The sequence below is a fragment of the Carettochelys insculpta genome, chromosome 1 (genome assembly GCF_033958435.1).
Source record: "Carettochelys insculpta isolate YL-2023 chromosome 1, ASM3395843v1, whole genome shotgun sequence".
NCBI classification, from domain to species: Eukaryota; Metazoa; Chordata; order Testudines; family Carettochelyidae; genus Carettochelys; species Carettochelys insculpta.
The window spans coordinates 315,190,773-315,216,138 of record NC_134137.1 but is presented as its reverse complement, the minus strand read 5'-3'; the positions used below and the strand labels follow the sequence as shown (position 1 = coordinate 315,216,138).

The window sequence follows — 25,366 nt, the reverse complement described above, 5'->3', positions numbered from 1 at the left end:
AGCAGGAGTGCTGCAAGCTTCCTTTTCCTTTTCCTTTTCAAAATGGAGAATTTATTGGTAACATGATCAAAAACTAAGATACAGTATCATATCCCACAATGCACTGCACATATTTTTTTGCTTTGCAATCATCATGTCAGGAGCCACAAAGAAGTGCTTAATGAGCTGCATGTGGCTCCGGAGCTGCAGGTTGCAGGCCCCTGGTATAGACAGTGGCTTTCATCAACTGGCTTTTATGAGTTTGGTCCAATCAAAAGTTAGATCCCCATCTCTTGTCATTGTGTGAAACAACAGTTTTCAGTACTGCAGTATGGATGACCCCTTGAAAGTTTCCACTGCACCTCTAAGTAAGTTTGTAATTAAACAGAAAAATTACACATCTACCATTTAACAAGAGGATCTCTTTTTTCTTTACTTTCTAAATTTTAATTTCTAAATTACACTGCTGATTTGATTGCCTGACTGTAAGGCCCCTCCTCTCATTTAGTTACAGGCTTCATGACAGATGCTGGGAATCAAATTACAGTTACAGTGTATTAGGATTGGCATTTTCCTCATATTCATAAGCACGCAAACTTCCACAATTGTGGCGTCTATACTTAAAACAGAAGGTCTGTTTCATTTTTATTGCTCCAACTACTTTTGCCTACTGTTAGCAATTAGGAAAGTATAAAAGGCAGAAGAATGTTATTTCTGTTTTAAGAACATGTTATAGAGTACATTTCCTTAAAGCTGTATTTTCTTCTAGAGCCTCTGTCATTGTTTTTGTTCAATCATTATAGAAATTCCTGTGTCTCATGGAAACTGTGATTCTAGATAAAAGAAGGAGAGAGAAGGAAGGATGGAGCTTAACTAAAAGGCTTTGTGTCCTAATATTGGAAGACGTAGGGTTCCTATCTGCAAACTCTTTCTCCAGTGAACAGTACTTCTACTAATGAATGTGTAATCTAATTGACTTCAATGGAACTACTTAAGCAAGTAAGATTTTTTGGGGTCAAGACTCTATATTCTCTTCTGACCTCTGACAGACTTCCTGTGAAGTACGAGGGATCTCAGCTCAGCACCACTTGTATACCTCCATTTCCCTACCTATAAAATGGAGAGAGGAAGGAGCTAACATTCATTACTGTTTGTAAAACACATTGAGATCCTTTGGGGGGAGATGCCACAGACATGTGAATCATTATTTTTCTTAAAAGAGAGACCTCAGGGTTTTTAACATGAAAATACTAAGATCCTGTTTATAATCAACACGACAGATAGAAGGTAGAATGCTGTAAAATTCCTTTGTATGTTTGGGAATACTGCATACGCTGGTATACTGAAAGTGACATATTTCATGCGAGTATAAAAGCAGAAAAATGGGTAGAATACAGAAGAGGCGCAGATCTGCAGGATACTGCATAATGGGCTTGATTGAAAGCCTGTGGGAGACAGAGGAATCTTTCCATTCTCTGTAGTGGCTTTGGTTGAGCTCTGTCCTGGAAGGATGCTGCTCTTCCCACAGCACAAAAACAAACTTTGAGGCAGTGCCTTCAAACTGTGGAAATGGTCTGCAATTAGAGACTAAAATTGGAGCTTTACAGTTGCCAACACTGCTTCCTCAGCAACTATGAAGTTGGATGTGGAGACAATGAAACATTTTAAAGTTAGGAATATTTGTTTCTTCAATACTCTAGAAAGCTGTCAAACTCTACTCAGAGGCTGATTCTAGCTTCGGTAGCAGCGCTGGACAGGTATAGTGTTGTCACTTTGTGTTTGGCTCAGAATCGAGAGTAAGGCCACAATCCTGCAAACGACATACATTTAGCTATAAACATATGAGTAGCCCCATCAACATCAATGGATCTACCCACGTATGTTTGAAACCTTTAAAGCTCGAAGAGCTGAAACCTAAAATAACAGTGAGCAAAGGTGGTTACTGTTTGGTAGCTATTCAGTGACTTATGTGAAATCAATTTGATGTTGTCTGCTAGGAACTAGACTGGTCGTTGCCCACCTCACAAAAACTGCCACCACAATTGGCACAGTTGTTGGCAGTTGCTAATGAGAGGCCAGTGATACAACTGGCATGACTCTGTGTGACTCCAGCCTAGTCGTTCAGAACAGGTTAAAGGCACGTTGCACTGCCATTGCCCCGGTGTACCTGTACTGTGGATAATCAGAGAACTTCATTCACCAGAGCTGTCACTGTCAGGTTTTATGAACATTACAAACAATTTATGAACAGATTTTAATAGTTTTTCAGTAGTGTTATTTTTCTATCACTGCTTTAGCATAATTTGATTCTAAAGTAATGTGGATATATTAACACACATACGCTGTGCAGAAACATAAAATATGGTTAGTAAATATTTATTTAGAATTGTATGTTGACACTCATTACTAGGAATCTGGACACACAACTTCCTATGTTTTGGCTTTGTTTTTAAATTTTGAAAGGTAAGGCATGCAAAGGCTTGTCTTGCCTGTTTTGCAGGGAATCTCTCTGAAGAAATCTTTAACAAAGTAGTCTTTGAACTTTCAAGCAGCTGTTTTTGTTCATTTGAGTTAACAAATATTTTAAATTAATAAAATGCAAGTCACCTCCTCTTTCTGTTAATCAGGTTTCTGTTTCTTAATACGGATTAGGTAATAAACCTGTTTTTCTCCAGTCATACGCTACAGCAGCCCTTCAAAAAAAGTTCTCCTGGAAGATCTCTTCTGAAAAAACTCCTTTTGAAAGATCGCGGCCACACACAAAAAGCAGACTGAAAAATCGATCTGCTCTTTCGATAGAGAACAGCCACACAGCCTTGACTGCTCTTTCGAAAGCATGGGCCAGGAAACGCCACAGATGGGGTTGCATGACTGGCAAAGCCTTCTGGGAGCTCCAGTCAAGCACTCCCTTAAAGGCCCCCCTCAAACACCCCCATCCTGCCCATGCTCAGGCCTGCCTTGCTGCACACAGCACAGCAGATCCGGTACAGGAACCAGAAGCTGATTGCTGTGGACTCACAACAGCTTCTAGGCCAGCACTGCATCTGTGCGTTGGTCGAGCTGCCGGCCGCCATGATTGGAGCCACCCTCCTCCAGTGGCAGAGACGTCCCCCATGGCGATCTGGCGTGTTTGGAGCTACCCCATCAGTTTGGAATGGTGGGACTAGCTGGTGATGGGCGAGTGGGACGACATGCAGTGGCTCGAGAACTTCCACATGAAGAAGGAGACCTTTGTGGAGCTCTGCAGCTGGCTCGTCCCCACCCTCATGAGGCTTGCCCTGCCCCTCGAGAAGCAGGTTGCCATCAGGGTGTGGAAGCTGGGCACCCTGGACAGCTGCTGCTCCGTGGGACAGCAATTGAGGGTGGGCAAGTCGACCCTCGGTGCTGTCCTCATGGAGATAAGTCATGCTTGGCTTGCAGATCCAGCAAGGGGAGGGCAGAAGGGGCTCCTGGGCAAGGAGGACCCTCGGGGACTGGGGTCAGGAGGGTAGGGAGGCCTTGAGGGACTGTGCCGCTCCACCTGTACACAGGTCCATGGCCAGAGAGGAGGCCTTGCAGGGTGGGGGTGTGCTCAAAGTGCTCCGGGGGGAGAACGGGCTGGGAGGGGACAGAGGAGCCCGCTGGGTCGGGGCACCCCTTCACTCACTAATGAGTGTGTTCGCTCTCCGTTCTGTGCAGGTCATGAGGGCAGTCAACCCCATCCTGCTCCAGAGGGCTGTCTGTGTCAGAGACCTGGGATGTGGATGTGGATTCACCACCCTCAGCTTCCCCCACTGTTTCAATGCCATCGAAGGCACCCACATTGCCATCCATGCCCTGGACCATAGAGTGGCCCTCTATATTAACAGGAAGGGCTACCACTCGGTCACACTGTGGGCCCTGGTGGACCATAGGGGACGCTTTATGGGCATCTGTGGCATGGCAGTGGCCACGAGCCAGTGGGCAAAGCCCTTCATGAAGGACAGGGGAAGTTTGAGTGGGAGCAGAACAGAGGGGACAGGATGGGGTGTCCTTGTGCTGCCAAGCTTGTGGTAAGCCAGGCATAGGAGGTGGCATCCTGCCTCTTGTTGGTGGTCTTCTGGAGCACAGCCTTATCCTGCCAGAGGCCCAGGAGGTCCCACAGCTCGGGCTCCAGCCAGGATGGGGCCCTGCATTTGATGGCCAGCGGGGGCTCCTGGGACCCCTCAGCCAGCTCCCTGGAGGGACCCTGGGGGTCACAAGGCTGCTGGGTGTTAGCCATGGCTTGGATCCAACTGCAGTAGGTGTGAGGGTGTGGGTGTCAGCAGCGTGTGTGCCAGCTGCTTTCATGCTCTCAGCTTCCTGTCAGGGGGGTTCCAGGGCTCCCTGCACCTTTAAAAGCAGCCAGACGCAGAGAGCATAGAGCTCTGATTGTGCTGTACAGGGCATCTCCCAGTCCAGTTGGCTGGCGCCATGGAGGACTGCTCTTTCGAAAAAAGGGCCCCGGGAGACATCTATGCACATTTTTTTCCAAAGACTCTTTTGGAAGAAGGCACTCTTCCTCATCCAGGAGTGGAAGATGGCTGCTAGAAAAAGTACCGCATTCTTTTGATTTCATATTGAAAGAACACATTTTGTGTGTAGCCGCTCCATGGGATTTTTTGAAAGAGTCCTGTGGGGTTTTTTTTTTCCGGAAAATCTCGCTAGTGTAGACGTAACCATAGAGTCTTCTAGGGAAAATAACAGAGAAGATCTGATTCTTATTTTCCAGTAAAAAAATAAAACTTGGGCTTTTTTAAAGGAGTAAAACATACCAGGCCACCTTTATACATCATAAAGAAGAAATGGCACAAGCAAAATTGCCCACCCTCTTTTCTGGCTGTTAAAAAGTAATTAAACCTGCCTTCTCTGAGCAAGGGGATAAACTTGCCATGGATTTTATTAATTTTCTGAGAATGGGATGACTCAAGCCCACAATGTGAATGTACAAAATTCAGGATGTACGTGTGAAACTATACAGTGGGTTTTGATTTATTTTAATTTTAAGAGGGCCTTTTTATTTTGGGATTTCAAAGAGAAGCATTCAGTGTACTTTATGGATGTACAGAATCAAGAAGTTTTAAGAGAGTCCCAGAAAGATTCCTAAGGATATTGTCTCTAATTTTGTCTCAGACTATATCCTTTGTAGAGAGTGTGTTCCCCCATAAAGCTACTAACTCTCTCTCACAAGGAAATGAAGAATTGTTTAGCCTGTTCCTTTTGGTTTCATGCGACACGCCCACATCTCTGTGGCAAAATGACTTTGTTTGAATTAGCAAATTACACACTGTGAATCAAAGTGCAATTGTCATTGCTGCATGTGGTACTAAACAGACCTGAGCTAGTAATTCAGGACATATGGAGGAAATGTATAAATAGAAAGTTTAATGGCTTAAAGAAACAAACCTAAGTGAATGCTCTGTAGTGGTTGTATTTCTTTCAGTTTAGTGGTTTGCCGTGATCATTAAATAGCCACTGTCTTTAACTGATATTTAGAAAAAAGTTAAAAACACACTTTATTTCTAATTGTATAGCCTCAGTTAAAATGAATATTTTGTTGAGGGCCTTGGCTTTTTTTCAGACACCTTGCAACTTGCTCCTTTGAAAACCACATCTGGTTGTCTTGACTATGAGAATATAATTTGTATCATGTACATGATGGAGGCAAAGTAGAATAATTTTATTTGTTTGAGACAGGAAAACATCTGGGGTAATACAAATATTTTAAAAGCAACTGGCTAACTCCTGAGTAGCAATTAAACATACAAAGTTCTCATTTACTTCACTGATAGAACTGCTGAGAATTTGGCCTGGGGTTATTAGCCTAGCCCTTTCAAACTATTTTTTTATAAAAAAAAAAACAGACTACCATGACGGCAAAATATAGTAGTATCAGCACTGAACAAATAGTGTTGGATGACAACAGAGGGGCTCAGCAACATTCAGCAACTTTGTGCAAGGAGAATTTTACTAACTACTAGTGTTATTCTTCATTATTATTTGTTTATTATTCTTTATTATGTGTTCATAAGTTGGTCTTTACTGTGATATCTGGGTACACAGGATATAGCAAACACTTTTTAAAGGTACAAGACAGAGACTGAAACAGTAAATCAGTCTCCCTTACTAAATAGTGCTATATGGGATTTCTTGGCATACTTCACAAGAAAAGACAATCAGATTCTTTGTGATACAGAATTTAGAGGATATAAATATTTGGCTTTTTTTTAAGTTTTGAGGAAAAAATCAGGCTATCCAACAGAGTTTTAACAGTTTATCAATGCTCTGTTACCAATTGAATGACTATCAAATATGTGGCTGATAGAACCTGAACCTTTTAACTTGAAAATTTGGCACAAAAGGATAAAAGAATGACAGTATTTATGTGTTTTAAAACTCTACTCAAAGCTTTCCTATTTTATTAGCAGCCCTCTAATTTACAATTCTTATCCCTATTTCAGAATTATATCCTATTGAAATTACTAGCATCCTTGTAAAACAATATTTTAAAAATGTGTATATTGTAGTAACACACACAATGATTACCAGAATGACCCATAAATATTGTATTTGTAATCAACATGGCAGGAAACATTTCCTTAGCTACATGAAATCAATGACATGTCTTATAGCTCTCGTAAATCTCTGAGATTAATTTACTTGGATTGCCTCTGATTTATGCAGATCAGCAGTTCCTTCTCTTTCCTTAGCTCAGTGATATCTTGCTGAATGTGTGCTTATAAAATACAGTTGAATTTTTTGTCAATAATCTGTATATTTCTAAATGTCAAGCAGAATCATAAGGGAAATATTTTGCAGGGATGATGGAGGGGTTGTTTTTGAGAATTCTTTCAGTGCCCTAGTGTTCTCACCCTTGTAATCGGTTTTACATGTTTTGGGAGGCATTGACCTGATCCTTCAAAGACTTAAACACAAGAATAACTTTATGCACAGGAGTAGCTCCTATGGGACAGGCTCTGTCTCCCAGTTTGCCCCATGTATGTCACTTGGGCTGAGAACAGAGCTGGCACTAAAAAGAACTGAGGAAGGATTCCACTGACCCAGGCATGGCATAGGGCTACTTAATGCTACTCCCCATCACAGGCCCTTGCATAAGCATTGTACAGGAAAGTTCTAGAAGGAGTGGACATATACAGCATTGCAGTATGGAGAGTATGGGCTGTGTCATAGTTCCTGGAAGGGTTACAGGGCTGCTTTAGACCTTTGAGCAGACCAGAATGTAAGGGTGCAACACAGGAACAGACCTATTGTCTTCAGTGTCAAAGTCATCCATGCGCTTAAAACTTTTCTCTCCTTTTGTTTTGTTGTTTTGCTAGTGACTTGTTTTTAAACAACATAAAACCCTCTAAGCCCACTTATCACCCCATCTTTTACTTCCCTGCTGCCCAGGGCCCATATTACAACCTTGTGAGCAAGAGAAAAGTCTAGGACTGATTTTTGGAGCTGTGTCTTCTGCTTATAGACCAGAGAACTATCACTGGTCTATCCCGGCTGGCCAGGGATTGTTAAATTTCCCTTTTGATGAGATTATAGTCCCAAAATCATCTGACACAGAAAGCAAGAGCAAACATAACACAGTTATTGCTCGAACTGATGTATATTCTGTAGAGTTTTTTTAATCATTTATGAATAAACTAATACTTTATTTCAAGCAAAAATATTGACATAATGAAATAACTGAAGTCTGAAGAATAAGCTATCTTTATTAAATTACATATTTGGTTTCATGAAGTGATGTTTGACAATTCACAGTCACATAATGCAAAATATTCTTCTCGTTATTTATGTAATAACTAGAAGACTTACCCAGCATTGTTTGGGTCCTTCAGGGCAAAGGCCTGAGAGTGCAGGGACTGCAAGAGTCAGGGCAGGGGCTTGAGGGTGTGGGGGGCTTAGGGTAGGAAGCTGGGGGTGTGGGAATGCAGGAATCATAGTTGGGGTGAGGAGGGGCTCAGGGTGGCGGATGCATTGTAGGGGGTAGGGGCAGCCACTGTCTTCTCCCTGGGGCCTACCCGGGGCAGAAGGGCCTGCGCAGACCACCTTCCAGCTCCTTCCCAGAGTGGGGTCCATGTGGCCTGGCTGGTGGCTGTATACCATGGGTGGCTGGGACAGCAGAGGTCATGCTGCTGGCTAGCGGCTGCTCCCAAGGGCTGGGATGCTTGCTCCCCCCCAGGTCATTCCGGAGTTTAAATGTCCATCATTGCCCCCTGTGGTCATTTGTGAGTATAACACTCTCTACTATCACACCCCTCTCTTTCCATTTGATAAGAAACAGTCATATTCCAGGTACATCCCATTGTCCTGGCACAACCAAACCCTAACCTTGCTTTAAGTTATGATAGGAGGAAGCTGCATACCAAATTTGGTGGCCCTAGCTCTTACTGTTTAGGAGATGTTCTTAAACAAGTGGACTCGCAGGCAGATGGATGTACACACAGACACAAATTCTCTCAAAGATACAGTAGATACATATACATGCGGATGCACTATGCAAAGTTCATCTTTTGTTGCAGTTGCTTTATATTAATGATTATTCTTGAGAATATTGTTTTTACAACACTATATTCCTATTAATATTTCTGGTCACAGAACTATTATTTAGTTCACAAACTTTTTGACGTATTTTGACCCTACAAGGGCAGTAATTTAAAACCTATTTTAAAATTAGATTGCTACAGACTGTTCTTTCTTTTAATAATATTGTTCTCTAGTCTTCTTACATGGGTACCTGTAGTATTACTTGGATTAAGTTCTGTTTAATTTTTAAAAATGTGTTCTCCATTATCTATTGTTCTCTTGCCAGTTGCTCAAATGGTCAGAACAGTGGATTGCCAGACTTAGTTCTCAGCAGATTTAGTTTTTTTTCTCTCTGTGTGACTGATTTACAGGCAGTGCACCCAAAAATATGGCCCAGTAAGAAAATATATATATAGTTATTAAAAAAATAAGAGTGATGCGCCATGGGGAGGAGAGACAAGAGGTCACATACACCCCCAGCTCCGCACAAGGCAAGGGGGGACAACCAGCAGGTGGTGAGGCTGGAGGACCAGCACCGGCAGCAGGAGTCCGTACACTGACCCCTACCCCTGCACTCACCAGCAGTGGGGAGGCAAGAAGCTCGGCAAGGCAGCCCCAAATTGTCCTGCCTTCTGGCTATGCCACGATGCTTCTTGCTGCGCTTTCCCAGCCACTGCCAGTGAGTGGAGGTGGCGGGGGGGTGTGGGGGGCATTGTTGTGGACCTCTACGGGACCAGCTAGCAGCTGGCAGGGGGACTAGTCTAACCAAGGGTCATTGCTGGCTACAGGAGTCCACACTGCCTCTACCACCTCACAATGACTGGCAGCGATGGGGAAAATGCAGCAAGGTGGCCACAGCTCGTGCTGCTTTCCAGCCACGCTGCTCCAATGGAGGAGGCAGGATCGCCCCAGCACTGCGTGGAAGTGGGGCAGCTGGAGAGCAATGGGACCTGGGGCTGCATTGCTGCACTTCCCCACTGCCTGCTGCCTGTGAGTTCAGAAGGAGGGGGCGGAGACCCCTGATGCCAGTGCTGGTCCTTTGGCTTCACTTGTCCCCTGCATCATCTCAGCCAGGGGAAGATGCATGGGTGGAGCAAGGATGGGGCAGTGGAAGGGAGGGGCAGAGCAAAGGCAGGAAGTGAGAAGAGGAGGGATGGGGAGAGGGTGGGGTAGGGACAGAGTGGGGTTGTTCCAGCCCTTCCCTGGGCTGGGAGAGGAGCATGGCTGATGTCCCCAACTTGAGACCTTCCTCACTAGTCACCTCAGAGTAAAGACAGTTCATTACAGCAAACAGAAACCAGCAGGAGTTCTGGTTGATTAGACAGGCTGTGACACTTGTTCCATGTGACCTTGGGAACTACTTGGCAAACTGGTACTTCTGGTCTTGAAAAAAATATGGTATGTAATGTTTGAACTGAGCTTTCCTAGATAATCACTCTCTCTACCTCCTCCTTTTCCAGCTACTGCAGCATTTATAGAGCTCTATACAGTGTTTCACAAACACTAAGTAACTCTATACTGCATAGTGCTTGTAAGTGTTGTTTAAATCTTTGCCGTGTTCCCTGACGTCTAAGGTCACGATGTTCAGACACACTTCATTAATTCTGCACAAAAATAAACCTGCCGTGAGTCGCGCTATCTGTAAGTGTATCTTCGAATTGTGGTAAAGCTTGTCAGTGTGGAGCAAGGATAACTCTGTACCCAGTAGTCTGAGCAGAACCCAATGCAGTGTCAACTTAGCAAATGAAAAGCACATCTGGAGGAAGATTTAGGTAAAATTAAATCTATTTGGAAGGGGCAAAAGGATTTGGAAGAAAAGTGACTGTGTCCCACTGACTCAGGTCCACTTTTAATGAGGTTTTCAAGTGACTTAAACATTGTTACAAATGTTTTCTGCTCTGTCTATGCTCTTGTTGATGTCATTGGCAGTTTTCCATCAACTTCAGTTGGTGAATGGAGTGGGCCCAGCATCAGTATTTTCTAAGGCTTCCTGGGTTGGGGACAGTCTGGGCAAATCTGACACTACAGTGACCATTTGCTCACAGCGATTACTGTAATTTACTCTTCTTCCCATTTACTCAATGTTCAGTTTGTAATACTCTTGAACACAGTGAAACCTTACTGACAAGTAGGCATGAGATCCAGCCCAATTATGCCTATATTAGTCCTGCACTTTCAAGCTTTGTAAGTTGTTAATGTCTAAAGTGAATTGGCTTTAATTTTGGTACAAGACTCAAACTGGGCAAGGATTGAACATTCTTTCTGAAAAGATTTCCAGAAATAGTGATTTGCTGCTGCTCCTTAGAATGTTGTTTGGAATCACCATTGGTTAAGGTCAGAAGTACCTTTTCAATATTTAAATTAGATAGTATGGATACTATGTTACAGGCTTGTCTCAAGGACAGCTGAAATCAATGCTGCAGTGATCGATCCACCAGCAGTTGCCCACTAAATCACTCAGATATTTACTTCAGTACTCCACAAGGACAAGATGAGCAAGGGGAGTCGATGGGAGTCAACCCAGCAGGGTGTGGTCTTTGCTATACTATGTGGATTTGCGTTACATTACTAATCTAACTCAAATTGCATACCTTAGATCCACTTTTCCCCCTAGTGTGTAGACGTGCCCTAAGAGTGGAGGGTATCACACCATCGTATCGGTATTAATATTGGGAACGTAGGAATGCCATACACTTGATCAGAATAGCAATCAATCTAGTTCAGTATCCTGTCTCTGAGGCTACATCTACAGGAGAAGCCTCTGTCGACAGAAGTCACTGTTGGAAGAGATTTCCTGGCAAAACGTCTGTCGACAGATTGCGTCTACATCTATAAGCAGATTGAAAGAGTAATCCACTGTTGACAGAGAGAAGCCAGACTGCCCAGCCCTCTCTCGACAGAACCGCTGAGTGGAAGCTCTGGGAACAGGACAGCCTGGGAACTGGAAGCCCTGTCTGTTGACAAAAGGGCCCCTGAGCAACTACACAGGTATTTTGTTGACACAACACCTTTGAGAGAGGCATTATACCTGAACAGGGAGAGGTATAATGCTGCTGTTGGATGTGCTGCGTTTTGTCAACAAACTGTCAACAAAGTGCGCTTTGCGTGTAGATGCTCTGCAGTTTTTCTTGGCAAAATCCCAGTTTTGCCTGGAAAAGCTTCTCATGTAGATGTAGACTGAGAGTGCCTCACACCTGATGCTTCAGAAGAAGGTTTGAGGAAACCTGCAGCAGGTTGGGACAACTTGCCCCCATAGAAGTTTCCTTCCAGGAGTTAGAGGTAAGCTTATACACTGACATAAGAGGCCCATATGTCTTCAAAACTTTTAAAAAATCATAGTTAGAGGTTTCCTTTTTGTGGAGTTTTCTGAAGAGCAGTCCCACCTAAATGTCTCTGCTTGGGGGAAACTGAGAGCTACAACAATGGTTGAGGACATTGCAAAGGCAGTGGAGAATGACGGAAAAGGAAACTTTTAAAAATGTCTAGAACTATCAGCCTACTTCTCAGCATTGATTTCTTTTCACTCTTGCCCCAACTAAGCTGTACAAATAACTACCCTCCTTTGGCTCTCCCACTCCTGCTTCCACACCTTTGCTAACATTACAGTTGAAATTTCAGTTTTGATTGCCACCCACTCCTTCTTCAGGTCCCTCTCCTTAAATATCACTCCTTCCAAAGCCTGTAAGTCCATCTTGGTCATCCCTTTAAGGAGAGAACTTTTAAAAACAACTAAACAAAAATTATATACTCAAGAAGAAAGTTGCTGATTCTCATACATAATTGCTTTGTCAGTCATTGGATCCCAGATTTCTGTTGTTTAGGTACAGCTTGCTTTCAGACTGGTCTATCTTGGAATACAATAATCTATGGCCAGTCAGTAATTGGGAAGGGAGCCACCAATGTGTGTGGATGGATATTTTGTTGGTGCACGGATGCCAAAACTCTAAGTTAATTGGTATTTATATTGTGCCAAAGATGTGTGATGACAGATGCCTTATCTGAGAATTGGTGTCTGCACCAAGTTGCACCAGACTAGCTAAATCAGTTTTTAATTCTCACCTTTTGTTACTGGTGTGCCAGTCTGGGTGTCGACATTCTTCTTGGGGAATAAGAGAGTTTGATTTTGCTTATATTAGAAAACCACTTTAAACTAAATTGAAATAAAACTGGCCATTCTCTAGATCAATCCAATGGTTCCCTAGCCTAATATGTTGTTTTCAGATAGTGACCAATGCTAGGTGCTTAAAAGGGAATAAGCAGGAACAAGACAAATATAAAGTGATTCATCTAGGCCCAGGATTTGAAAATTAGAGATTGTGGGTTTTCAATATTGTTGGATCCGTGTGGGTCCTGAGCTAATGGGGAGACAGAAACACAAGTCGCTTCCATTTCCCAAGAAGAGTGTCTACACTGGAGTCAGCAAACCCCAGCATGTTTGCCAAGAGTAGCACGCGAGTCAATTTTCATTGGCACGCAAGGTGGGAGATCAGACCCACCTCTTCTCCCCCATGCAGCTGGGAGCTTGCTCAAAGCCAGGCCACCTGGGGATTAACAAAAGACCAGCTAATGCTACCAACCAGCACCTCAACAGTAAAGCTCTGCATCTTATTTATTAATGAAGCTGTTGTAAGTAGGATTGTTTGGCTGTGTCTACACTACCTCCCTACTTTCAAGGGAGCATGGTAAGGCGGGTGTTGGAAGTTTATTAATGAAGCGCTGTGCTGCATATGCAGCTCTTCATTAAGCAAATTCCCCCTCCCCCCCGCAGCAACTTCGAAGTACCAGTGGAATTCAAAATTTAAAATTTTGAGGAGTAAAGGGACTTCGAAATACCCTGGGCACTGCAAAGTACCAGTGGGTGAGCTGCAGTTAGACATGAGCTGGCACTTCAAAGTTTAAAACTTCAAGGTTGCTGGGGGGTGTGGGGGGGGGTTTGCTTAATGAAGTGCTGTATATGCAGCACAGCACTTTATTAATAAACTCCCAACACCCTATTTACCATCCTCCCTGCGAAGTACGGAGGTAGCGTAGACAAGACTTTAGTAACTTTAAAATTATCACCAGCACTGGGACTGCACCTAGAGGTCAAAAGGTCACATTTGGGCAAGCCCCAGGAAAGGTTGCTGAGCCTGGCCTACACACCGACTTTGCCTGCAACGACAAAGGGTAGGGATAAGAAAGGGGTTTGTTTCCCTAGTGCTGGTTTGAGCACGAGGAGCACTTAGCGACGGGCAGGGTCTCTTGTCTACCCCTCCTGCTGAGGTGCCTGGCAGCTCACTGGCACAGCCTGACGAGGGCTCTGGGGCAGGATGCCTGAGCCAATGAACGTTCCCTCGCAGGGCGCTGGCCCCTTCCTTGCCCACTCCTGGTCCCTCTGTTAGCCCAGGCTACCAGGTGCCCAGAGCAAAGTGCTGGTGCAGCGCGGGAGGTGCGCCCAGTTGCATAGAAACGTGTTGCTCAGGGCGGGCTCTGCACGAGATGGCGCCTCCGCCCAGCTCACCTGCTGCCCGGCGACTAAAGTCCACCCGGCCCAGCTGGGAGGCGCTGGGAGCTGTTGGCCTTGAATCAGCCGAGCCCTCCTGCGAGGCGGGGCTGAGGTGCCGGCGGGGGGCGGAGCTGCAGCCGGAGGGCCCCTGCGGGCTGCGCTGCCCTGTGTGAACTTGTGCTGCGGGGAAGCTGCCGCCGTCTCAGCGCTTGCTCCGGCGGCCTAGGGCGGCAGGGGGAGCGGCGGGCCCCATGCGGCGCCAGGGAGGGGGCTCTCCGCCCGCGGGCCCCTGCAGGAGCAGCGGCGGCCGCTGACGCTGGAGCAGCAGCATGAGCAGCGGCTACAGCAGCCTGGAGGAGGAGGAGTCCGAGGAGTTCTTCACCGCCCGCACCTCCTTCTTCGGGAGGCCCCCGGCCAAAGCCAGGCCCGAGCCGCAAGTAAGTGCAACGCCCGCGGGGCGCCCGGCCCCGGCCCCGGAGCGCGGGCAGCCTGTGCCGCCGAGCGGGACTCCGGCTCGGCCGCCGCTCGTAGGCACAGGCGGACCCCCGCCCCTCCGCGGCGGCCGGAGTTCAGGCCTCCACGTGGCCCCGTCTGCCGGAGAGGCCGCCACAGAAGCTGTTCCCCCTCCCGTCCGCCGCCCCAGAGAAGCTGCGTCCCCCCGGGGGGACGGGCGGGAGGAGTTGCCCCCCCCCGTCCCCCTGGGGTCCCCCGGCGTAGGGAACCCTCCTTAAGGCGGGAAGGAGGGGGGCTAAAGTGCGCTTGCACAGCCTGAGCCGGCTCGCCAAGGCGGGGGGCGCCTTTTGCTGCGCTAGTAGCAGTTGCATGCCCTGGGGGTGGTGGAGGAGACCCTACGTGTGAATCGGCCTGAACCCACCTCCAGGATGACATATCCCAGCCCCCCGAAATCAGGAGCATCTCTCCTTACCCTGCCTTACATGGTAATGAGGCACCCTGATGCCTTGAGGTACCACTGACACCTCCTCTGTAGCCTTCCAAACGCAGCCACCGTCTTCCCCCCCAAAACTCCTCACCCTTTGGCATTAAGGTGGATATTCAATACTGAAATGAAGGTTTTTCAAATACTCTTGTAGCTGAGCCAAAATCATCAATTTAAAACAGCTGCACATCCTGTTCAGTGGTCTGGGATCTTGACCGTTATTTTTTAAATGTGTTGCAGTTCACCTTTTAATCAAATCGATTAGACTAAGGTGTGACTTGACAACATGTTTTCTTTAGTGTGAGCGCTCAAGGCATGTTCTGTAAATGGCGGTATGACAAGTTAGTGTCTATATACTGTGTGGAAATAAACAAAAACTAATTTTATATAACTGGCTTCAGTGAGTTAGGTATCCCAAAGTGCATTACGGACATTGATGATACTGGTGCTGGCACAGCAGCTTGACATTTAAGTATTCTGAAATAATGCGCCATCTGGATATAAAATAATGATCAAATCCCCTGGGGGTTACTTCTGTACTCCACTTGCGAAAATGTGTTGGAATCATTAATATCCAATACATGTAGAGAAAGGACACAAGTATTTAATAGTGTGGCAGCCTTTAATAGTGCCCAACAGATATGATGTTGGATATGTTTGTTAAAAGCGGTCTTGAGTTCTCTGGGCTGTAGTGTTATCAAGTAGTTATTTCATTAATTAGGGGTGTGTCTACACTAGGAACTAACTTCAGAGTTAACTTTGAAGTTAGGCACTGCTTCAGAGTAGTCTCTCGAGAGCCTACACGGGTTTTCCTTTACTTCAAAGTTGACTTCTAAGTAGGAAACCCAGCTTTGAAGTCCTTACTCCATTCCCAGGAATGGAGTAGTGCCCTACTTTTGAAGTTTAACTTCAAAGTAGGGTGTGTGTAGACTCTCAACTTTGAAGCTTCTTACTTTGAAGTTATTTTTGTAGTGTAGACACAGCCTAGGTGTATTCTACTCTTATGAGTCCAAAATACTAAAGTTTTGGAGGTTAGAAAATGAAGCAAAAGCAACTCACCTTTACCATTACCAGGATTCACTTAAAAATGTGGAGCAGTGTCCTATCAAAGATGCAAAATAGGTGTTAAACATATTAAAGTAAACTTTTGTTCCTCCTTTTTTTTGTCTTGCATCTGGGAATTCAGCCTTCCCTCATTGGTCTTTCTTCTTCTGGAAGCATGAGTTGGCTTTTCTTTGGAAACTGATGTCATTTGTTTCAAAAAGTCTTTTCTTTGTGTATATTTTCTTTGCAGTAGCTCTGCTTCCATACCTTTTTTAGTGCTCCCTTTTTGACCTCGTCTACACTGGAGAGGTAGGTTGATGTAAGGCATCTTACTTTTGATCTAACCCTTTAGGTGTCCACATTAAAGTGCAGCTCCCACTGATTTAATTTGTCCACGACACCACCTTAATAACGCTAGCTGTTTGAGTAGCATAATAATTAAGTGCAGTCTAAGCATAGATACCATGTTGCTTACATGAACGTTGCAGCTCTCCCAAAGCCATTCTGCAATACCCCATGCTGACACATCAGTGGAGGCACTCTGGGTGGGGACGTGCACCGTCAATAGAAGGAGCTGCGTGTGGACATGCAAAAGTGATTTCATTACTGCTGTGGCTTTAGGTCCACTTAATTTTGTTATTTACATTTGCCCTTAATTATTTTTCCTTTGCACTTTCTTACTACTCCCTCTGGCCACGTGTTCATATTTCTCTCCTATGCTGTTACCAGTTCTAGGCCTTGTGCCTGCAACCTGTGCCCCTTCAAAACTGCTCATGTGAACCTGCCTGTCGAACAGGGCTGGTCTGGGCTGTCCTAAGGGGAGGAGGAGGGTGTGCAGGCAGGACAGGACCTGGGGCAACTTCCCCATGCCACAGGCCCTGCCTCTCCCCTGCTGCATCCCCACCCCATCCCACTCCCTGACCAACTGGGCCAGGGATTACCAGGACAGGGCACAGCGGCAGCAGTGTGTGTCAGGAGTGGGGGATTGCCTCCTCTTTGCCTCCCCCACCCTCCTCATTGCACTCGCCACATGGGCCATGCAAGTGGCAGCCTGCTCCACTCAGCAGACCAGTAGGGCCTGGTGCAGTGGGGGGGGGAGCAGGCTGCTGCTCCCACTTGGTGAGTGCAGGGGAGGGGCGGGTGAGGTGAGGTGACTCCTGCTACTGCCGACATAACCCATTGCTGCAGTGCCCTGCCCTACCCCGCCCTAGTAGTCCTCCCTCTCCGGTCCATAGGATGGCTGGGGCAGCCTCCACAGGGCTCCCAAAAGTGTGGGTTCTGGGTCGGCCACTGCAGTTCATCCTATAGACCAGACAGCTTTGTCATAGAAAACTGTTCGTGTGAGTAAAGCTGAAGCCTGTTTTCCTTTGTTAGTAAAAGCCCTTACCAGGAGCAAACCTTTCACCTAGTAGCACTTCTATTGTCTAATCCTAGTAATTGTGTTTGACAGTACAACAACAGAGTGCAAACACTGAGACTATAAAGTTGGGCAGCCTGAAAAAGAATTCAGCTACACCAGTGACTGCAGCCCCAGACGTACTCAGCTAAATATTTCTAGTCTCAAAGCTGATGCTTATTATCCATTTTATTGGTGTTTCCTTTTTATTTTTTTTTTTAAACTGAATGTAGATTTCACTGGTCTTGTGACTACTGAAAGATTCTGTTTGCTGGAAGGGAAGCTGTCATAATAAGGCTCTTTGTATATAAGAGGAAGTTAATTTGGTTTGGGTTTGAGGCTTAGTCACAAATGCCCCTGATAGAGGGCAGCTTTTAGTTGCTGTCCCTTTGTCTCTTTTCAAATTCACACACAACTTAGCACTATCAAAACAAAAAGCAGTCAAGTAGCACTTTAAAGACTAGCAAAATAGTTTATTAGGTGAGCTTTCGTGGGACAGACCCACTTCTTCAGACCATAGCCAGACCAGAACAGACTCAATATTTAAGGCACAGATAACCAAAAACAGTAAGCAGGGAAGACAAATCAGAAAAAGATAATCAAGGTGAGCAAATCAGAGAGTGGAGGGGTGGGGGGAAGGTCAAGAATTAGATTGAGCCAAGTATGCAGACAAGCCCCTATAGTAACTCAGAAAGTTCCCATCATGATTTAAACCATGTGTTAATGTGCCGAATTTGAATATAAAAGCCAACTCGGCTGCTTCTCTTTCCAGAACGGTGCCATAATTTCTCTTCAGTAACACACATACCTTGAGGTCATTGACAGAATGCCCCATTCCATTAAAATGTTGACTAACTGGTTTGTGGATCTGGAGTGTTTTGATGTCTGTTTTGTGCCCATTGACCCTTTGTCTAAGGGAGTTAGAAGTCTGTCCAATATACAAAGCATCTGGGCATTGTTGGCACATGATGGCATATATGATGTTAGTAAAGGAGCATGAGAAAGTGCCCGTGATTCTGTGAGTAACCTGGTTAGGTTCAGTGATGGTATTTCCAGAGAAGATATGTGGACAAAGCTGGCAGCGGGCTGTGTTGCAGGGAAAGGTTCCAGGACTGGTGTTCCTGGGGTAGAGACTGTGGCTGTTAGTGAGGATCCTCATGAGGTTGGTCACTATAGGGGCTTGTCTGCATACTTAGCTCAGTCTAATTCTTGACCTTCCCCCCCCCACCCCTCCACTCTCTGATTTGCTCACCTTGATTATCTTTTTCTGATTTGTCCTCCTTGCTTACTGTTTTTGGTTCTCTGTGTCTTAAATATTGAGTCTGTTCTGGTCTGGCTATGGCCTGAAGAAGTGGGTCTGTCCCACGAAAGCTCACCTAATAAACTATTTTGCTAGTCTTTAAAGTGCTACTTGACTGCTTTTTGTTTTCATAGTGTATAGACTAGCACGGCTTGCTCTCTGTTACTACAACTTAGCACGTTTTTTTCCCTCCCTATTGTATAAGACTAAGAAAATGGTACTCCTGTTCAAATGTAACCAGTTTAATTACTCCATCTTTATTAATATCTCCACACCCCTCTTCACATACCCACCCAAAAGAGTGAGAGCTTGTAGCTTATGGCTTTGTATTGCAGAGATACATGTTGCACTTGCAGCCTTCTTTTGTCTAACTTGAATAAAAATCTTAACTGGCTATTGCATTACAAGGGCAATTTCCTCACCTTTGGTATTCACATTTCTACACCACACGTTATGAGTGAGACACATCCAGCTTAATTTTCTTCATTAATGACAGGTAACTTCCTTTTCCTTCCTGCTTTATGTACCCTGGATTCGGTTATTTCTACCCCTCTGATGAAGTGGGTTTACCCACAGAAGCGCATGACCTGCTATATGTGTTAGTCTCTGAGGTGCCACAGGACTGCTTTTGTGTCTTTAAAAAATAAGGACTCATCTTAGATATTTAGTTAAAAAAAAACATTTAAGTTGCTAAGGGGGCGGGGAGAAAGGAATTAGAAGCAAAGATCAGTTACAGTTGTAATAATTAGTGACTATTGGATTTCTGTCCTGTAATTAATGGATGCCCATCCATAATAATAGGAATTAAATTGCACAGCAAGAGAAATTAAATGAAACCACTTCTGGGTTAAAAGTTTTACAAAGAGAGGCCAATTTGAGATTTTTTAACCTTTAGAAAGAGTAACGTTGTCAGTGAAGCTTTTTTAAAAAACTAGGAAACGGTGGTTGTCTCTTCTTTTTTTCCTTTTTCCCCACTCCCCCCAAAAAATTAAATGGAAATACTTAAATTAAAATAATGAGTTGGAAATACGTTGAATCTCATTGCTGTTGCTGTGTTTGAACATTGTGTATTCAGAAAGGAGATCTTGTTTCATACCTTTCTATTGCATGTCTATTGTGCTGTGGGTACTCTATAAATAAGAAGCATTTTCCCTGTCTTGCAGTACAGATTGCAATAAGTGGTCCTATATGATGTGATGTAGTTAAAGGGGCTCTCTAGGAGGTGGTAGATCCCATCTTGAATGTCATGTCCATAGCATTCTTTGCATGTCTGGCTTTTTTTTTCCTCCCCAGAACAAATGCTTTAATGCTTTTCTTTAGATTAAAAAACTTCTCTGAATTGTATCAGTTGATCACCTATAAACGTACAGTTGGAAGAACCAGTGTTTGCAAAGGGTTGTTATGCAAATGGCACAGTAATTTACTTACAAATGTTCTTAAAGCTCAAGTATTGAATGGTCAAACTATGTCAGTTTTTCAAATCAGTCATCTTGTCACAAGGGAAATTAAGCCGAGGAGAAAATTCATTTTCATGGTTCAGGCAGGGTTCTCAAAATGCAGCTTGTTTTATGCCACATTGTGGTTCATGGAGGGGAATATTACTTTATCTGTGCTTTCTTGTTCCTTTTGCGGTATCAGTAACAGAGACAGGAAGAAGTGTGGAGAGACTAACCTGCATAAATAGTCAGCAGGTCCTAGATTTACTGTAGCTCCTTGTATCACTGTTCTGTGTTTTCTAGAAGAAATAGGAAGAACTGCAGAAGTTGTGTCTGAAGTTGCTCGTGTGTGTCTTCATAATAGTTAGGCACTACTTCGAAGTAGCTAGCAGAGAGTCTACATGCATTTTCCGTTACTTCAAAGTTAACTTCGAAGTCCTTACTCCATTCCCGGGAATGGAGTAGTGCCCTACTTCGAAGTTTAACTTCAAAGTAGGGTGTGTGTAGACACTCAACTTCAAAGTCTCTTACTTCGAAGTTGTACTCCAAAGCAACTTTGATGTTATTTTTGTAGTACAGACACAGCCCTTGTATGTGTGGCTCTGCAATGTTTCTGAAATTCTTGAAAGATGATCCCCCTTCCTAGGAAAAGACAAGCAAGTCTGCAAACCTGTCGTATAGGTAGATCCTCATTATACTTCCATGGTTTTTTTACAGACTTTGATGACTGGTAAATAGTTAAGTGTTGGTATTTAAAGTATCATCACTGGAATGTAATTTAGTACGCATTGGCATGCCTGGGACGGTTCATATCTCTGAGCTATTGTTTCAGGCTCTCTCCACACTCGTGCTGAGAGCCATGCATGTATTTATATTTCCTTGAAATTTTGAAGGTTTTCTCTGGAACTTTAAAAAAGAAAGCAAGTTTCTAGCTGTTAAAGTGAAGGATGAGACTGGAGAACAACTGAATTATTGCTAATTGCTTACTATAAACTGAGTCTAGTATTCATGAGGTTATATTTTTGAGATTTATCTAATTCCAACAAAGAAGTTCCAAACTTGGAAGATAATTTCCCAAGCATTGGAGGTGTACCTCACACATCAGAACACACTATTACAGAGGCTGGAGACAGTGTGGCAGTAATGGGGTCTTAGTGGTTAGGCAAGAGCAAACTTGGACATAATTATCCAGTGCCCAAGATGCTATGTGCCTCCTCACAGCCGTAGAATAAGACAGATCCAAGAGCTACCAGTCCTGTGGTATAAAATGGAGGAAAAGGATAAACACGCAGTGACAGAAATGTGGTTTGGCCCACCTCTTGTGTAGTATCACAATACAGCACCACCATGTAGCACTCCACTTCCACTTTTCACCCATGTTGCGAGGTCCTGTGAAGTATGTATGTGGGTGTGTTCTATTTCTTTCCATGTGTCTCAGATATTAGTTGTCTGGTTTTCCCCCACCCCATCCCCCTTGAAATCCTCACTGCTTATCTCCTGTCTTGTTTTTTCTTGTCCCATTTTCTCATTCTAGATCATGATTCCCCTGGCCTGTTCTCTCTTACAGGTGCAGAGGTTTTATGGCTTCTCTTGCCCTTTGCAAGAATCAAGTTGCGGTTTCTTCCTCTGGACTGTATATGCTATAAATCTGATGTTGTCTTTATGCCTTATTGACTACAGTTAGTCTGAGTTTCACACACTTGGCCATTGTGACCCTTTCTACAGAGTTCAGTGGAGTTTTCTCTCAGTAACATTCACTGGAGAAAACATCTCCCCTGGTTATTTGAACACATGAGGATTCTATTTTTGGATTTTCTTTTGACTCAGGAAGATTAGACTTGTTTGACAAGCATATGAGGTTTATTAAAAGTAAAACTAAAAATACCCTGTAATGTGTTTCTCTTCATAATTCCTTTGGCAGTCAGTGGATATTATGCTTTAAACATTCTTACAGCTAAAGCAGAATTGGAAGTTGAGAGACCTTTTAACCCTATAGTGATGAACACAGTGTAAAACTCTAGATAAAAATCAGTTGCTGTTCATATTGCTTTTGTTTTATCCAACAGGAGGTGGTGCACTCCTTGCATTTACTTTTGCTCTTTACCCCTCTAGCCTGGGCTGGGAAAGCAGCTGCTGAAAGGTTTTAAAGAAATCTTTTTTTATGCATAGGTGAAGATTGTCACTGTCTGCCAACATCAGTTATGGAGCAAACCTTGTTGAGATTCTTGTTTGTATTTTTTTTGTTACTGCCATTGCGTAGACTGATATGGAGGTTAAGTGCAAATTGCTTGCCTTAGACTGGGCAAGATTGATGTGATTCAGTGTTGAATCATTACCCACTCATGCACTTGTAATAATCTGAGAAACCCAGAGTACTTTTAAATCAAAATGTCTTGACATGTCCATTTACCTTTTTTTTTACATAGAATTATTGCTAGTGTCTTAGTATAACTTGAGCATGATCACAGTTGGGGTCTAATATTCATGGGGTTGTATTTTGGAGGTTTATCCAATGCTAATACCTGCACTCCAAAAATGATGTAGATGTTGTAAATATTTTGCTCGCTAGTAGGAGATAAGTGTGGTGTCCCTTAGGCAGTTTGAGTTTCTGAAACATCTAATTTCTGCTGTTACACTCCAGCAAATCAAATTAAAGGTGTCCTAGCTTAAGTACTCAGTGCAGTGATGTTGTAGACAGGATATTATGCAAAGTAGGTGACTAAAATTTTATCCTTTATTTTGTTTTCTTTCTACCATATCAACACATGTAGGCTCTCTCCTGCAATCTGATGTTTCAGCAGATGTATGCAGAGCCCCATTCATGTGCTGTAGGATTTGATAGAAATTTCAAGTTGGGATTGTCATGTAACCCAAACATGCACGTCTTGTTCTGTTACGTAAATAGTCAAATATGATAACTAGACTTATACTGTATACACATCTGGCTTATGAACTCTTCAGCATTATATCTGGTTTAACATATAAGTTGGAGTGTTTCACTGCAACCTGCCACGTGATAATATACGGTCAACCTTCAGGATTGTCCTCTGGACTTGGTTTTCTAGTCTACAGGATTCTAAGTGTCCAGTCATCAATAGGAGTGTTGGGTGTTTTCCTCTTAGTGCACCTACTATAGACAGAGGCTGCGTCTACACTAGAGAGTTTTGTTGACAAAATCTGCGGAGCGTCCGCACCAGAAATGCAGACTTTGGTGGACAGCTTTCTGCCTCTCCCCCATGAGGCAGAATGCCTTTCTCAACAGAATCTGTCAACAACAAAGCCATGCAGACTCTCTGCAGGGGGGCCTTTTGTCGACCAGAGCACCAGCTAGTTGGCCGAGGGGGACACCCTATCCACAGCAATCATAGTGCTATGCTCTCTGCCCCCAGCCAGCCTTAGATCCCCAGGGAGCCCAAGAAACACAGGGGCAGGAAGACAAGAGCATGTGAACAGCAGCGTGCTGATTGGATCTCCAACATGCCTCAGAGTCATGCACCATAACTGATGGCCAAAAGTCAGCTGCCACGAGACACCACCCCATGACCCTTGTGGTGGGGGAGGGGGTTAGTTCTTGGGGGGTCCCAGGAACTGGCTCAGAGTTTCAGGGCCTGTTGAACCTACGGCCCAAAGAGGGCATCCTCCGGGACCCGTATGCTAAGAGCTGCAGGGCCCTGGGATACACCTGCTTTGCTGCAGCCCTGACGGAGAGCGGACACCCTGCCCACATCCTGGAACAGGTGCAGACCAAGGTCAAGTTGCTGAGGCAGGGATTTGTCCGGGCCCGGGACGCAAGGCAGAGGTCGAGGCAGGACCAGCTACCTGCCCCTTCAGTGCAGAGCTCCACCAGGTCTTAGGGGGCGAGGATGGTGCCCTCAGCACAGCAGCAGTTAACAAGGTTGAGGAGGCCCCTCCACCTCTAGCAGAGGCAGAACAGGCATGCCCACAGACATCCTCTGCCCCCTGTGGACAGTGCTGTGAGCTGCATGTGTGTGTGTGTGTGTGGGTCCCCAGGGAGGGCCAGGCTGTGCCTTGTGCATCTGCCATCCATGCAGAGACTCCTCTGTGCCGGACAACCTGCTCTAGGCCACTAGCCCATCGGGCGGGGGGTGCAGCAGTCAGGCTGGTCCCCGTGGTACTACAGGGTCCCTGTGCAGCATGGCCCACCATGCAGGGCACACATGGCTGTGGTCCTGGTACATCCTCAGCCCAGGTGTGGGGGCTTCTGCTCATGGTGGGAGGGGGCAGGGCCTTAGAGTCTGTGTGGCAGGAATGACCCACCATGTCTCCTCCCTCTCCCATACAGCTGCACCATCCCATGCTCCTCTTTATTGGGGAGGGGCCAGGGAGGGATGACAGGACGATGGGAGGGATTGTGGTGAGGACAGGATAGGGCTTCGGACCCGAGGCCCCCACTGGGGGTACCCTGAGAAGGGTCATTGGGGGCTGTGGGAGAAGCTATCCCGTAGGGCCTCCTGGATCTGCAGTCCGTCCCTGGGAGCTTGGCGAACTGGAGCTGTACCCGGCTGTTCGTAACCATGTCCAGCATCCGCACCCCCCACCCTTGGAGGAAGGCCTCTCGCTTTCCCTCCACAAGGTTGTGGAGGGCACCACAGGTAGCCACTACTTGCTTTTTTTTATCTACTTTTGTGTGTGGATGCACTCTGTCAACAGACACTTTGTTGGAAGATTTCTCCTTCCAGCAACGTCTATCAACAGATCGCTCTAGTGTAGGCATAGCCAGAATGACTAAGCCACAGAGACATCTGAATTAGCAGAAAGCAAACTAAATTGTAACTGCTAGTAACCTAATGGGGAAGAAGGGGAACCCTGTCCAAATCTTGTTGTTGTTGTGGGTTTTTTTTTGTTTTTTTTTTTTTTTTGTTCATCTCTCTCTCTAAACATCATCGGAGCAGACAGGTTGGAAGAGATAGAAGTGCTTAATGATGGCTGGAGTTCAGGACACACAAACACAGGGATGTACGTAATTAATATTCTTCTTCGAGTGTCCCCGTGGGTGCTCCACCATAGGTGACGGCTTGGCCGGCGCCGCAGATCGGATCTTCCAAGCAGTCTCTGCCGGACCGCGCATGCGCCGGCACGCGCCGCTCCCTGGCGCGCTCCTGGCCATGTGCGCGATCCGGTCCCCGCCAGTTCCTCTCAACCGCCGTCGGCTGCAGACGGAATCCGACTAGGCTAAAGCCACATAGCGTATTCAACGACTTTATTTGTTTTCTCTTTAAAGTTTTTCAGTTCT

At 45.2% G+C, this 25,366-nt stretch overlaps 1 protein-coding gene across 4 annotated transcripts in view; it reads left to right on the top strand.

The window, feature by feature from the left end:
- The window catches only part of RASSF3 (Ras association domain family member 3), a 198,510-nt gene that overhangs the window by 88,989 nt on the left and 84,155 nt on the right, over positions 1-25,366 (top strand). The window contains exon 1 of one of the 4 annotated variants that reach the window (XM_075013626.1): positions 14,143-14,436. The exons of 2 other annotated variants lie outside the window; for them this stretch is intronic. In XM_075013626.1, the coding sequence (XP_074869727.1) occupies positions 14,329-14,436 (108 nt within the window). In that variant the 5' untranslated portion in view covers positions 14,143-14,328. Of the gene's footprint in view, positions 1-14,142; positions 14,437-25,366 lie in introns of those variants that run through there. One more of the 4 variants, XM_075013617.1, reaches the window with a different exon arrangement.